At 41.2% G+C, this 14,058-nt stretch overlaps 1 protein-coding gene across 1 annotated transcript in view; it reads right to left on the minus strand.

Annotated features, from left to right (window-relative positions):
* GABRA5 (gamma-aminobutyric acid type A receptor subunit alpha5) overlaps positions 1 to 14,058 on the minus strand; it is a 53,778-nt gene that overhangs the window by 19,214 nt on the left and 20,506 nt on the right. The window contains exon 5 of the mRNA XM_030235082.2: positions 8,247 to 8,329. Coding sequence (XP_030090942.1) covers positions 8,247 to 8,329 — 83 coding nt within the window. The remainder of the gene's footprint in view (positions 1 to 8,246; positions 8,330 to 14,058) is intronic.

The raw sequence follows: 14,058 nt of genomic DNA on the forward strand, positions 1-14,058 counted from the left end.
CGGCAGCACTGGATGACAGCTTGGACTGGCTTGGCTCTCTGTGCAAGAGAGGAGGCTAATGAGGTTCCAGAAATTTAGGTGGAGGACGTCCTGGCCCACCAGAGACTGAGGTGTCATAAAGGAGCTGTCAGACTAGAAACTTAAATCCAAGTTTGAGCAGTGTCTTAGAGCTTTTTTCCTTCCCCAAAAACCCTAGGCAAGTAATTTTGTCATTAATGTACTGCAGTAGCACTGGGAAGCTCTAATTGAACCTAGGGACCCATAACGACAGAGGCAATAAAAGCAAGTAATGAACCACTCTATCTTTGCACAGAAGAGACTGTAATTGCTCTTTGCTTCCTTTATGCCCACCTGCAAAATGCAGGCAGGAGAGACCTACCAACCTCACACGGGGATCATGAGAATGATTCCAGAAATGTTTATGAAATGCTTACAAGCCATGGAAACAGCCACCTTTGAAAATAAGAGACATTAAAAACCTGGCTTGTAAAGCAGTGGAGCAGTATCTACCCATTTGTCACATTTACAAATAATATCCCATTTGCCAGTGGTATAGACCCATGATCCATGGCTGGCAGCTGCAAGCCTGGTGCTGCCTTCTGGGGCATTATGAGACCAGCAATGTCTTTGCAAGTTTGCACCCAAAGGCCATTTGAAAGCTTAAGCATATTAAGCACAGTTTTTGCGTGTTGTTTTCTATTGCTGACAACTCACATTGATTCCCTGTAATGAGGCAGTTGTACAGCCTTTAAGTTTAGGCTGTAATCTCCAAAGTGGGAAACAGGAGCTGATGTTTGTACCATTAGCAAAGCACCCTGGATTTCCACGCGGCTCCACCACAATCCTGTCTAGACCTCTTCCACGTGAGACAAAACCACCACTGCTGAGTACTTCCACACCAACCCCTATTCCTGCCTGAACTTTTTTTTCTTGAGCTCAAAACTGCCACCAGTGGAGCTTGTCTTCCCCAAGGAGCCCGAGTATGTGAGCCACCTCGCGATGAGGAGGCTGCTCCCCAGGCAGGCAGAGCGCAGCCTCTCAGTGCCGGCTGCTCAAGGGGCTCTTTGCAGCTACAAAAGCTACAAAAGCTGCTGCAGGCACCCCCCAGGAAGCCAATCCAAAGAAAGGGGCTTTGTTAAGGATCATCCTGCCTGCATGGACACTGCTCTCAGCTGGTAGGGAGCCAAGCCCTCGGCCACTGCACGTCAGCAGAGTTTGCAGCCTGGGCTCAGTGCTTGCTGCAAGACATGGGAAGGCAATAGCTTTTGTTCTCTCTGGCCTCCCTTTCTCACTTTGTTATGAAGCTAAGAGAGAAAAACTCACTGGCTTCTATGCAGCAGGTGACCAGAATCAGGAGCTGACTGACCCAGAGCTGGGCACTGTTCTGCAGGAAAGCCATCAAAGAGCCAGGGGGCTGGGCTGCCATTTTAATGTATTTTAAGAATTATCTCAGTGCAGAGATACAGTAACATTTTGTCTATATGACAAAACCTTTGAAAAATTAGATAGTGACAGTTACTGCAAGTGCTTGAAGGATATACTACAGTTTCATCAGCCTTTTCAAGGAAGTCCTGAATGTTGTCCCTATAATGGGTGAAGTAAAAGTGACTGATCGGATCATTTTAGGGAGACCTCAAACTAAAAGGTATACTTCTATGGCAAACCTACCAGACAAGTGGTAAGTTATGGTCATACTTATTTGCAAGTTATGCAGACTGGGGTCCTATAACAACAGCTGCTGCAGAAGCCACATGGTCCAGGCTCAGAACCCTGTGTTTTAATTTCCAAGTAGATTCCTGTTAAGAAATCTTCCTACATCTCTAGAATACTTGAATATTACAGTATTTTCTTTTACACACCATTCTTGATGGATTTCCTGCCCTTTGGATGTTCTGGGCTACATTGCTCTACCTTGACTGTGGGACCTAACTGCCCAAAATGCTGGATTAAAGAAGCTATATTGTTATACATACATGTATATGGCTATAGGCTATGATGCAAAACCTGTGAGAAGGCTTAAATGTCTGCTGTTCTAACCCACTGCACTCAATGCAGAAGAAACAGCACAGCTCATACAAGATGCTTGAAGAAGTGGTTAAGTTTCCTCTATACTGAAAAGCCCTACTGACTGTCTCATTGAGATCCTTTGAAAAATGGGACTTCCAGCAGAAATAGCTAAAATTGTCATTAGGAGAGATACAAAAGCTCACCACCAATACAATGTAACACCTAACTAATCTACAGCAGTGACTGTTTCTTCTGAACAAAGTATGGTTTTGTATCTCTGAGCTAGTAATGCAGAGAAAAATGGACTTCTAAGTTGCTCTGACTAGGGTATAATACACGTACCTACATGAGATAGCACTGCAGAAAAATAGGAACTTCTAAAATATGATTCATCTCATCCTTAGGCATATATCAAAGTAATTCTAATGGACCTCACTGCAGAAGTACTTGTTTCCTTTCAAAGGCCATAGAGGGACTCTAGATAACTAACTGGAGCATATTTTTCTATCTGAAATTGTCAGAGATATGTCCCATCCATTCCTTAGAGTTCTGCTCTCAATACAAGGCTTCTGATAGGGGCCTGTGCTCATTCTGCATTAAAAGATTTAATTTTTTCAAACAACACAGCCCCATGACAAGTCATCTGTCCATGATTCCAAGGAAAATAAAGGCAAACAACAGCAATATCATTAGGTGGTGTCCACCCCATCCATTTATTCTAAATCTTCCACAGAAAATTAGTTCAGGCTAGATGCCTGTACTTTACTAGCCAGCTATACTTAAGTAGAACAACAACAATGGTCCAACACAGTTGTCTAGACTGCCTGTTTGATGCTGCCACAAGCAAGCCTTTCATTGTGTCTGGAGTTCTACCTTCTAAACAGCTAAAAATAAGGGGAAAAGTATGCTAACTAAAGAGGTGGTTGGTAGCTGAGAGTAATGAAGGATTGAAAGAGAGAGAAGAAAAATACATCAAATGTCTTAGAAATATTTAGTTTTAGTATTCACCTAACTTCACCTTATTTTAGTAATTCAATATCCATTGCAATGGAGATGTCTAAGGAAGAAGTGATAAACCTTAGGAAAATGTAACAGAAGATATTACCTTAGTGAGCAGAACGCCACCAAACCTATCAATTCCCTATTAGCTGCCTTCTGCCTCAAATTGCAAAATCACAACTTAGTCTTGAACTTGGCTGCTCAGCATTTCACAGAGGTCTACCCTGGCTCTCTCCACGTGTCCTTTCACAAAGAAGGCACTAATACATTCCAACAGAGTCAACAAGCTGGGCTGACTGTCTCTGCTCTTAGGAATAAATTCAAGTAGCCTCTTCTGTCCAGATGAAGGGAAAAGTAGCAGAAAAGCTCTGCCTCTACAGATGAGACTGCAGTTCCTGTGTATTTGTCCCTGAGAGCAACATATGAAAAGCTTCCTAAGAGCCATTTCCACTTTTCAAAGTCTCTTAAAATTAACCTTTGTCTTTATTTATTATTCATTTAATTATATTCTTATACAAGACTTTTACACACAGGTTTTGAGAGGCCAAATACATTATTTATCATATTTTACTAAACCAGAATTAAACCCTGTTTAGAAGGACACTGTTTTCAAGTTCTCCCACCATACTTGCAGTTTTCCTGCAGCTCTTGCAGATGCTAATTGGGAAAAGTACAAAATCAAGAAAAAACTCTGTAGGTGCCTTCACCTCAGTGCCTTCTCTGCACTATAAGAAAATATCAGGGAAATTCTCTTGAAATACCTTAAAAAAAAAAATTCTAAGTGGCTACAAGAAATTGATAGTTTGTGAACAGTCAGTGCCTTAATGTTCAGTGTTGCAATAAAATCTGAGATACTGGTGAAGTTACTGTCTCCTCATTACTCTGACTTCACCACGCTTATTAGAGGAAAACAATTTGAGCATATCTCCTGCTACAGAACTAGCCTGTGCACTTTCCTTTATCAAAAGTCAAACTGTGACTTAGTTTGAGGTGTTAAAAAGGAAGATGTATATAAATTATGTTAGGTACTTTTTCCAGACACTACAAATTGTTCCCTTACCAGAAGGTAGAAAGCTTGCTCGCTGATCAACAGTGATCAACCTTGGCCATCTTCACGGCCAACTTAAAATTCATCAGGAATCAACACAGGTCCTCTTTATCCTATGCTCATGAGCTTGGGGATCTCATTATTTTCAGAATATTCATTAAATTCTTTATTTACTCTAAAAATAGCATGGTGGGGAGGGTTTGCTGCTGAGTGACTAGTGGCTGCTGAGTGACTGGTAGCTGCTTAGTGTATTTGTCCATTCCACAATACAAGATCTGGTAACATCATGTACTCAGGCACTGTCTCTTCAAGAGACACTTGTCATAAATAGACTCCTCCTTACAGTATTCAATATTGTCAAAGCACCAATTAACAGCAATTAACTAATTCATCTTCAGGGCAACCCTGTGAGCTAGGTAACACCGATATAATTAACACAGGAGTAAAATGAGATTTAGGAGTTAAGTCAGTTGCCTGGGCAGAGGCCTTCATGGTCTAGTGGATTAGACATCTGCCTCTCCAACCAAAGACGTTGAGTCTAATCCTTTTTCTGACATTGATTTGCTGCATGACCTTACAGAAAGTCAATTAACTTCTCTGTTTCAGCTGCACTAGAGATAATGATGCTTACCTACCTGGTGACACATGGGCGTTTGGAAACTGTACTAAATTATACTCTTAATGTATTCTTAGGGACTGTCAGTGGAAGAGGTGAAACATTAAAGCTAGGAAGCTTTAATGTCCTTGCTATTTTATCTAATTCTTTCTCCTCACACCAGAAATAGCCTGGGGTTGAGATCAAATTTCTTGGGTTAAGGTGCTCCTAGTGAAACTGCTTCTGGCATCAGGAATTTTCATTACATCCTGTTTGACCAGCAAAGTTATTTAGAGTACAGGTCAGCACAAGAATCGAAATGGAAAGTTATTTTTAATTTGGCCATGGAAGAAACCAGCACCCTTCCCATGCTACCATGAGATAATGAACAGACTGTCACAGCAATCCCCATCAAGCACCCTGGATTCAACGAGAGCAGAGCCTGCTGCAGAGATCTCTGAGCCTGTGCTCATGCATCATCCCCAGTTCCCTCTAAATGAGACTTCTGCAGGATAATTTCTGCAGGTCTTCTGACCCCTATCAGAGATGCAATCCCACAGGAAAAGTACCTGTATACAGGTACTCCTGGAGCAGAGCCACCTGATCTTGGAGCAGTGGCGAGCTGTACTTAAGAGAAGGGCAACTAAAGGACAACTAAAACCTGCTCTGTTCATTTCATTAGGAACTGTCCCTGAACTTCTGTCCTTTTCACAACAGGCCACAGAATGCTAAAAATACCACTTTTGTAGTGGCCACTTCCACTTGAACTGCCCAGCAGGTACCTAGGCTGGTGGCATGCACAGGTAACTTTATATCATATTTTGTGCATTTGACTGGGCTTTTAATTATTCCTACAAAATATTCTGTTGCTATGGCCCATGTTTCCTAGGCCCATCAAATCTCCCACAATTCTAATTTAGCAAGAAATCAGTCAAATAGGACATGAGAATTAAACATTTGCCTTTATTTATGTGAGAAAGCTTAATTTTCCTTCTCTTTCATAATGAAGAAAACATTAGGCACTTTTTGCCTTTTGCCTGCTGAATTATAGCAAACACAGTGAATGCTCATGCAGCCAGGAAATGAATAAGCTGCTGCTGCCTCTGCTGCAACACTGATCACTTCTCAGCATCCTTTCTGCTGCTGATCTGCCGTACACCAGCTCTCTCATTCCACTGCCCTGCTCTCTTCATCCTCAGACTGGTTACCACCACTTTCTTCTCCACCCTCCCAGCTCCATTGATAATGTGTTTAACATTTACTTTGATGCTATTCCTTGAGGCTTTTCAAAAACCTTTTTTTGAAAGAAGACCATTAAAAAAGAAAGCCTATAGGGAAAGACAGTGAGGAAAGCTAAAGCAGAAAGGGTATGTGCTTATCTATCATATTCCCCTGTAGGCTTTGTCTTGCTGCAAGCCTGCAGGTGACTCAATGCAAACCCAGACTGCTGTAAATAGGGAATAAATACTGTCCTCTCCTAAAATATACCTGGACTAGTTCAATAAACTCAGACATACTGGCTGCTTCTTGTACAAACATATTAAATCCCAATAAATTACAAGGGAGCTGTCAGATCAGTAATACAGATATTCTCAAGGCTGGGAGACTGTCTATAGCTTGTCCCTGTATATTTACTTTTTGCAGAGGCCAGTGGTGTGGCTAACACAGACCAAATGGTTCCATGTCAATACATTGTGAAAGAACTTAAAGGTTCCTTATAAAAGTATTCTAGGATTTTATTCTGAGCATGGCAAGGGGGGCATAAAATGGAATTCTATTAACCCCTCACAGGCCTAAAATATAAATCCTTAATGCTGGGTTTGACACAGATTAAAATTACCTGTGTGCTAAGAGGTGATTAACATGTAACACAATTGGCACTAGCAGGACATATAATTACATTCAGACAGATTACTGGGCACTCCTTCTAAGCATTTGTAGCTTATCTTGTAATGTTATGTCATACACTTACATGTTTGATTGGGATGCTTTTTTTTTTGGTCTTACAATGTGGAGAGTTAGAACCTGTACCTTACTGCACCTAATCTACTAATACATAGAAAAATCCATTTAACTTTAAGGTTGAGCTTCAGATCTCTGCTGCATCACACCCTTGATTTAAATATGCATGTTTTAATATTGCATATTTTGTAAGATTTCATAAAACTATCCAACATATCAGTTCTGTAGTCTAGACTAGAAATTAACTAATGTAACTTCATCTATTGATAAACAATATGTAATACCAGGAAGGATAATTTCTTTTTCTTTCTCTTAACAATTTTTTCCAGTGGCTTTTGTTTAACCCTGTATATAAACAATTACAGTCTCCTGTGAGATGTTTTCCCATTTTCAAGTTCAGAATTAAATGGGTGCTTTGCATACACTTTTTTTTAAGTGGAATGTAAAGGTGTCTGGACCTTCAGATTTATATTGGCTTTGCTGTAAATTAATGCTGCTGAAGTCAATAAACACACTTGAACCTGCAGTGACTTTGTAAAATCCTGGTGACTATCTGGATGAAACAGAATTTATCTGGATTGGGAGATGGAAAGGAAATCAGTTCATCTTAAGTTTGGTAATGTGGTATAGTTACTGTAAACAGTGTTTTTACTTCTTAGTATGATCACTGTATTCGAATACAATGTATAGTCAGTATTAAATCAGGGCAGATAGAGACGATAAAGGCAAAGCTTAATCTTGCTAGGATTAGTGATTCTAAATTGATACGGCTGAAAAACATCACAAAATGCTGAAGTTAGGTGGCTTCAGGGGCTAGCAAAATGCCTTGCATGGTAATTATCAAAAGTCTTCAGAGACAATGATTGCACCTGGAAGCACTAATTTGATTACCAAAATAAAAAAAAAATAGTCTACTGCAGTAGCCTCATTTGTACTTTAATTAAGAGCTTTGTTTTTAAATATAACCATCTGATTCCCTGGGGTTATTTTTAAAGTAAGCTTCTGGCAAGGCAGCAGTGTGGTGGATTAGAGGCTTTGAACTGAGGAAAAATCATCGTTCAGCACACAGTTTAGAATAATGTGTGCATATATACAAATACACGTGTATTAAACATCATATAACAGGATACAGGACTGGATTTATTAAAGCCAAATGGAAAGATATTTCCTCTTTTAATATTCCAGATCTCTTTTAATATATGCAATGCAGATACTGTATTGCAGTCTGGTTCATGTAAATACCATAACAATTGCACACCAATCTGATCAGTCCAGTGAAAGCTCTGTGTTATTCCAGATGTAAAAGCAAGTGATCAATTTAGATGTCTGCATCTAGAACTCCATCTAACAGTGGCTGTTACGCTTGATGTGGATATATAAGACATATCAGCCATCAAATCATCACTTATCATGGAGCATGCAGGCATGAGTTGAAAAGCAGGAGGCCCTGATAAAGCATAGTCATGGGAAAGAAGCAGCAGGGTAGCAGCAAGGGGAGCAGAACGGGGATGCTTAAGAACCATGTTAAAAGGGGAAGGCTGGGGGGGGAGGGTGAAAGATCTGTACAAGACATGTCTGAACATGAGAAGCCAGAAAATGGTATTTCTCGAGTTCTTATTCCAGAAGAGAACTTACAGCTTCCAAATTTTAATGGGCAAGCATGTGCATCCATGGGGAAATCTTCAAGCTGCATGGGACATTCAGCAGAGATGGTCAATCTGTGGGGGAGTAAGAAGAAAACACATCATTTTTTTTCCCCTGCACTTTTCTTTTAGGCCCCTCACTGTGCTACCTGAGTGCTGACACAAGCACACTTCTCCTGAAGGCTCCTTGCTCCTGCTGAAATCACAGATAACCCCCTGTTAAACTGAATGTGAGATAAGCCAGGTAGACCACTCTGTGTGCCTGCCCTAGGCATTATCTAGTAACCCTGAGATGTGTGGAATGACTTTATTTATGTAAGCTGTTCCAATAAGATCATTCTTTCTTATTAGTACATGAAGAAACTCCTGTGATGGAGTTTCTGCCATGTACTTTATACTTATCTGCTCTCTGTACGTACTACAAATGGACTAGGAATTTGATTCCTGGGCCAAACAGCACTGTTGCAGATATAAAGAATCATTGACTTTATATGTAGATGTGACTATTTAAATGCATTAAGTAGATATTTATAGATAGAAATATATAATATAACTAATATAGCTATATATAAAGTCATATATATAATCAAGGACATATATGCATCACTTTATAAAGCACTATGGTTAACTTCTGTGGAAATCACATGGTATTGGAGTTCATTTCAGTTCAACACACTGAGAATTACCTGAGCATCTTGTCAGGCAAAAACAAGAGGGTCACATTCCCCAGCATACTGCCTAGGGAAGCAATTCTATCCTGGGCTCTCCAGCCACTATGTGGAAATATTTCATCTAGACTGGACACAGGGGTAGGGAAGAAGAAAACCTTAGGCAAATATAGATGTTTCCCATAGGTGTTCTGTGTCATTGACAGATCAAGCTGAAGACTAAGAATAGTCTGAGGTAAATTTCTGGGCAGTGCAATATCAGTTATATTGATGTCAAATGCATCAAATAAATCAAGTATCTCAAGAGAGCCAAAATGTGCTTCTAGCACAAGGAGAATCTGTTTTGTTTATGCCATTTTGATATTTGCATAATACAGACAGTTTGCTCAGGATGTGAAGATGAAAATCTCATTTTATTTTATGAGTATCTTTATGGCTTTCTCATTTTATGCTGGTATTCCACCTCAGAGGCAACAGCCCAGAGACTACCAAGGCTCTACAGACTGCCTGGTGCTGGGCTGACACAGGGCTCTACTGGAGGGCAGCCTGGTTCCTGACCAAACAATTGCTTGGGGAGTGAAAACCTCCAAAGAAATCCACAACACCCTACTACCAGCATGCAAATGTACACTCTCCTGTCACTACAGCAACATGGAGCCATATATACTGGCTATATAGTCATCACTTCCTATGGTGCCATAAGAGCTGCTATCAAAAGGGGCTATAAAGGTTAATAATCTGTGTACAGATGGCACAGTGCTCAGCCAGTGCAGTTCAGTACAACGCAGTGATGTCTTGCCAGGGCACTACAGACCATCAACTGGGGGAAACAGCTCCACTCTGCTGGAGCTAACACAGAGAAATTCTGGAGCTGTACCAGTGGCTGGAAATGGCAAAATAAGCACAGAAAATGCAACAGTATCATCGGCTAGGGATCATATTCTGAGCTGGGAAACAGGGAGAGAAAAAGACAAAACGCACACGGTAATAGAAAATGTAAAGATAATATGCCATAGAAAGCCAAAGAAAAAGAAATATAGGTCAGAATAGAGATAATTTGCCATTTGGTAAGGACAGGAAGGTACAATATAGAAAAGAAATTACTGAGGCCTGAGATACCTGCACTTAAGCAAAACTGTTCTTGAACTTTATTTTTGTAAAAGATATCTTAAGATCACTCAGATATGTAGTTGTCTACAGTGGAGACTGCCTTTGGGCATCAAAGCCAGCAAAGCCAGAGTTACCAAGAGTAGTGTGTGGATGAATTTAATAAGCTGGTTCTAGTAGTATTCTGCCAAGAACTCACATCCTTTTCACAAAACCACTCTAAAGGGCACTTGAAAGCAAGGCTGCCATTCCTCCAATGCATCATTTTATTTTCCGTGTTAAGCACTGCAAATTTAACTTTCCTGATAAATTCAGAAACCTTGCTGCAAGAGCCCAAGAAAAAGCTGGTGTGTTTTGCTGCAGTCCATCTCCTGTCTCTTTGTCTACCAACAGTTTAGGCATGTCATTTCGGAGCCACAGCTTGACAACATTTTAATATACAACTTGTCATCTGCAAACATCGAAGGAGGGAATGCCTATATCCATGGTACAAAGACAACAGGTGTAGAATCAGGAAGTGAAGGAATATTCAGTGCAGAATTATGCATAAGACCTTCTGCTTCATCTCGCTGTCCTATGAATTGTATCCTGCTGCCTGCATCTCTGGAAATAACCCTTGTGTGTAATGAGGAAGGTTGTGGACATTCATCAACTATAAATGTGGAAGAGAAGTGAAGATGAGTTGCACAGAGACTGTGACCTAGTGGAATTTAATTAAGTCCCTCCAGAAATTATTTTTGCCTGTCTTAAATAAAAGGGTAGCAGATAAGGCTGGAGGGTATCTGGCTGCCACTACCAGAAGCCACAAAGACTCTTGAGGTGCCAGGGCTACTCCTCTGTCCCCTCTGGATTTCTCATCCAGCAAAGGGCAGAATATCCTTTAAAAGGGTGCTGCCTGCTGCAGTCTTCTGGGTCTAGCCTGGGGAAAGGTAGAACCAAGTTTAGGGGCTGTTAATGTGCTTGGGGACAGCCTTTCCTTTCATTAACATGAATTCTTTGGTTGAAAATGTTCATTTTGCTCTCTATCAATGATATCTGCATGCTTCTTTCCTTTTCCCATGCCCCTATCCTAGGACCACTCGTAGTCTGGCAATCTTGAACAAAATTAACTAGCTCTACCTATTTGTTACATGCTGTTAAGAACTATGTAGGTGATTTTTAAGTGCTCAGTGAACACTCTCCTAGAAACCTCTTACAAAAGTGTGCATTACCCAGAGCTTTTGAAGTGTCTTGTAATGGCCAATGTGACAAAAATTTTGACAGAAAACTTGTAAGAAAACTTGACTGTGGGTTCTGATTCACAGCACAAATGTCACCACCCTGAATTTCTGTAGTTGCTCTGTGCCCAACACGAACTGGTTTTCATAACTGTGTGAAGACCCGAAAAACAAAGTCACTCAACTGACTCCTGGTTCAAAGAGGCTGGATTTTCTACTGCATACAGAAATAAAAGCAGCACAGCAGACATCTACACTCTGGGGGCTGGAAGCACAGGTTGTTGCATACAGATTTGCTCTGAGATGCAGAGTACAAACTATATATTCAGATCATAGCCCCAGGAGGCTCAAAAAATTGATATCTGGGTCTACTCCTTCAAATATCACCTGCAGTGATATTTACACACTTTGGCTTTTAACATTGTGATAAAGCTTAGGGACCCTTTGTATATTCTAGTTTACATAGCTGATTATTACACAATCCTCGGTCACAGCAGCATGGCATAATGCTTTTCAAACCTGATTTTCTTTAATGACAACAAAACCCATCTAGCTGATCAAAGGAAGTCATCAAGGAAGCTGATGTCATCTTTTTGGATTTCCATACAGCCTATGCTACTGTCTCCCACAGTATCCTTCTGGACAAAATATCCAGCACACAGCTGGACAAATACGTCATGTGATGTGTGAGCAACTGGCTCAGGGGTTGGACACAAAGGGTTGCAGTGAATGGATGACATGAGACTGATGACCTGTCACCAGTGGGGCTCTGCAGAGCTCCATCTTAGGCCCTGTGCTCTTCAACATCTTTGTGAATGACTTAGATGCAGAACTGGAAGGGATACTAAGCAAGCTCACAGATGATACAAAACTGGGAGCAGTTGTTGCCTCCCTTAAAGGCAGGGCTGCCCTGCAGAGAGACTTCCAACAAATCAGAGGGCTGGGCAATCACCAACACTGTGAAGTTCAACAAAGGAAAGTGCCAGAATAGGGCAGAATGGATGAACTGACTGAGGAATGAGATGTTGGAAATCAGCACCATGGAAAGGGACTTAGGGGTCCTGGTCAGTGGCAAGTTGAACAAGAGTCATGGCTGTGCCCTGGTAGCCCAAAGGGCCAACCGTGTCCTGGGGTGCATCAGGCACAGCATCACCAGCTGTGCAAGGGAGGGGATTGTCCTGCTCTGCTCTGCACTGGGGCAGCCTCACCTTGAATATTGTGTGCAGTTCTGGGTACCACACTTTAGGAAATTATTAGAGAGCATTCAAAGTAGTGCTATGGAGATGGTGATGGACCTTGAGGGGAAACTGTCTGAGAAGTGGCTGAGGGGAGCCTACAACTTCTGTGTGAGGGGAAGAAGAGGCATTGATCTGTTCTCTGTGAGGACCAGTGACACAGGACCCAAGGGATGGCCTGAAGTGGTATCAGAGGAGGTTCAGGTTGGATATTAGAAAAAGGTTCTTCACACAGGGGGTGGATGGGCACTAGAACAGGCTCCCCAGGGAAGTGGTCACAACACCAGCCTGTCACAGCACCAGAGTTCAAGAAGTGTTTGGACACATGGTGTGATTCTGGGGAATGGTCCCATGCAGGGGGAATTGCACTTGATGCTCCTTGTGGGTCCGTTTCAACACAGCATATTTTGTGACTACAAAAAAATTACTCTCAGCTTGCATTTACTTAAGAAAGAGAGAGGAGGCCTGGGCATGCATACATGAAACAGTCTTTGCCTAATCCTTTTATTATGGTGACTCCAGAATGATCTGTGATTCTCCAGAATGATGATGATTGCTGTGCCCAGTGTAGCACAGTTATCTGAGCTAGAGACCATCACCAAACCAGGAATTTTCTGTTACAGCACAGACACTGCTCAAAAGGCAGTTCTTTCCAACAGAAGCATTAAAAGCTTCCCTCCTCCACCATCATTTTGTCTTAATAAAACCTCTATGGGATTAGTTCAACTCAAACACGGTCTATGACAAGATTATAAGCAGCTGTTAAAAGGTCCTTTGCAATAGGAGAATAAAACTCTGATTTTATGGAAGATAATGGTAAAATTCTCTCTGACTTGAATGGGACCACTACTCATCCAAAAAATGTAAAAATTTACATTACAGCTGCCGATTTCTTAATGACAAAATTTTGTTTTCATAATGCTCCAAATACTCACACTGCTAACCAAGTGTTAACCAACCAGCAAAATGCTATTGTGTACCTTCACTGTCTGGGAAAAGAAAAGTTAGGTCTACAAATTATTTAATTTATCACCTATAATTGTACATGAAATCTTTATCAATGCTTCAAAATGTATAGCCTTTAAGAAAATAAAGTGATTAGTGACATTCTGTTTCAAGACACATAAACAAATATCTAAGAAAAACACAATTCAAGCAGCAAGACTTACTCACTTCAGAAAAGTCACCTTTCCACTGGGGAATAAAGCATGACAATGCTTTCAAGAGATTGCTACTTTTTAGCAAGAGGGAAAAGAAGGAGGTGTTAAAATCAAGGATGTGGCAAGGAAATAAATTCAGATATTATGGAGGCAGACATTTGGAGTTAGTGTGCTTCAAGGTGAGGTGAGAAACCCTCAGTAGCAGTCCCCGAGACAGGAGGCACCCTGTCCTGCAAGACCCTGTTTTAGGTCACTGCAGGGACCCCCCAGCTGTTCCCATGATCTCCTCAATGCAAGGAGCATCTGTTCCTACTTGTGGGTCAAGAGAGGCAGGACTGAGCATCCTTCTCCTACCCTGTGAGTGCAGGAAACATTTTCCAACTCCAGCAGCCAGGCAGGAGTTGAGGGCAGTCAACT

Source organism: Serinus canaria, chromosome 1, assembly GCF_022539315.1.
Source record: "Serinus canaria isolate serCan28SL12 chromosome 1, serCan2020, whole genome shotgun sequence".
Lineage (NCBI taxonomy): Eukaryota > Metazoa > Chordata > Aves > Passeriformes > Fringillidae > Serinus > Serinus canaria.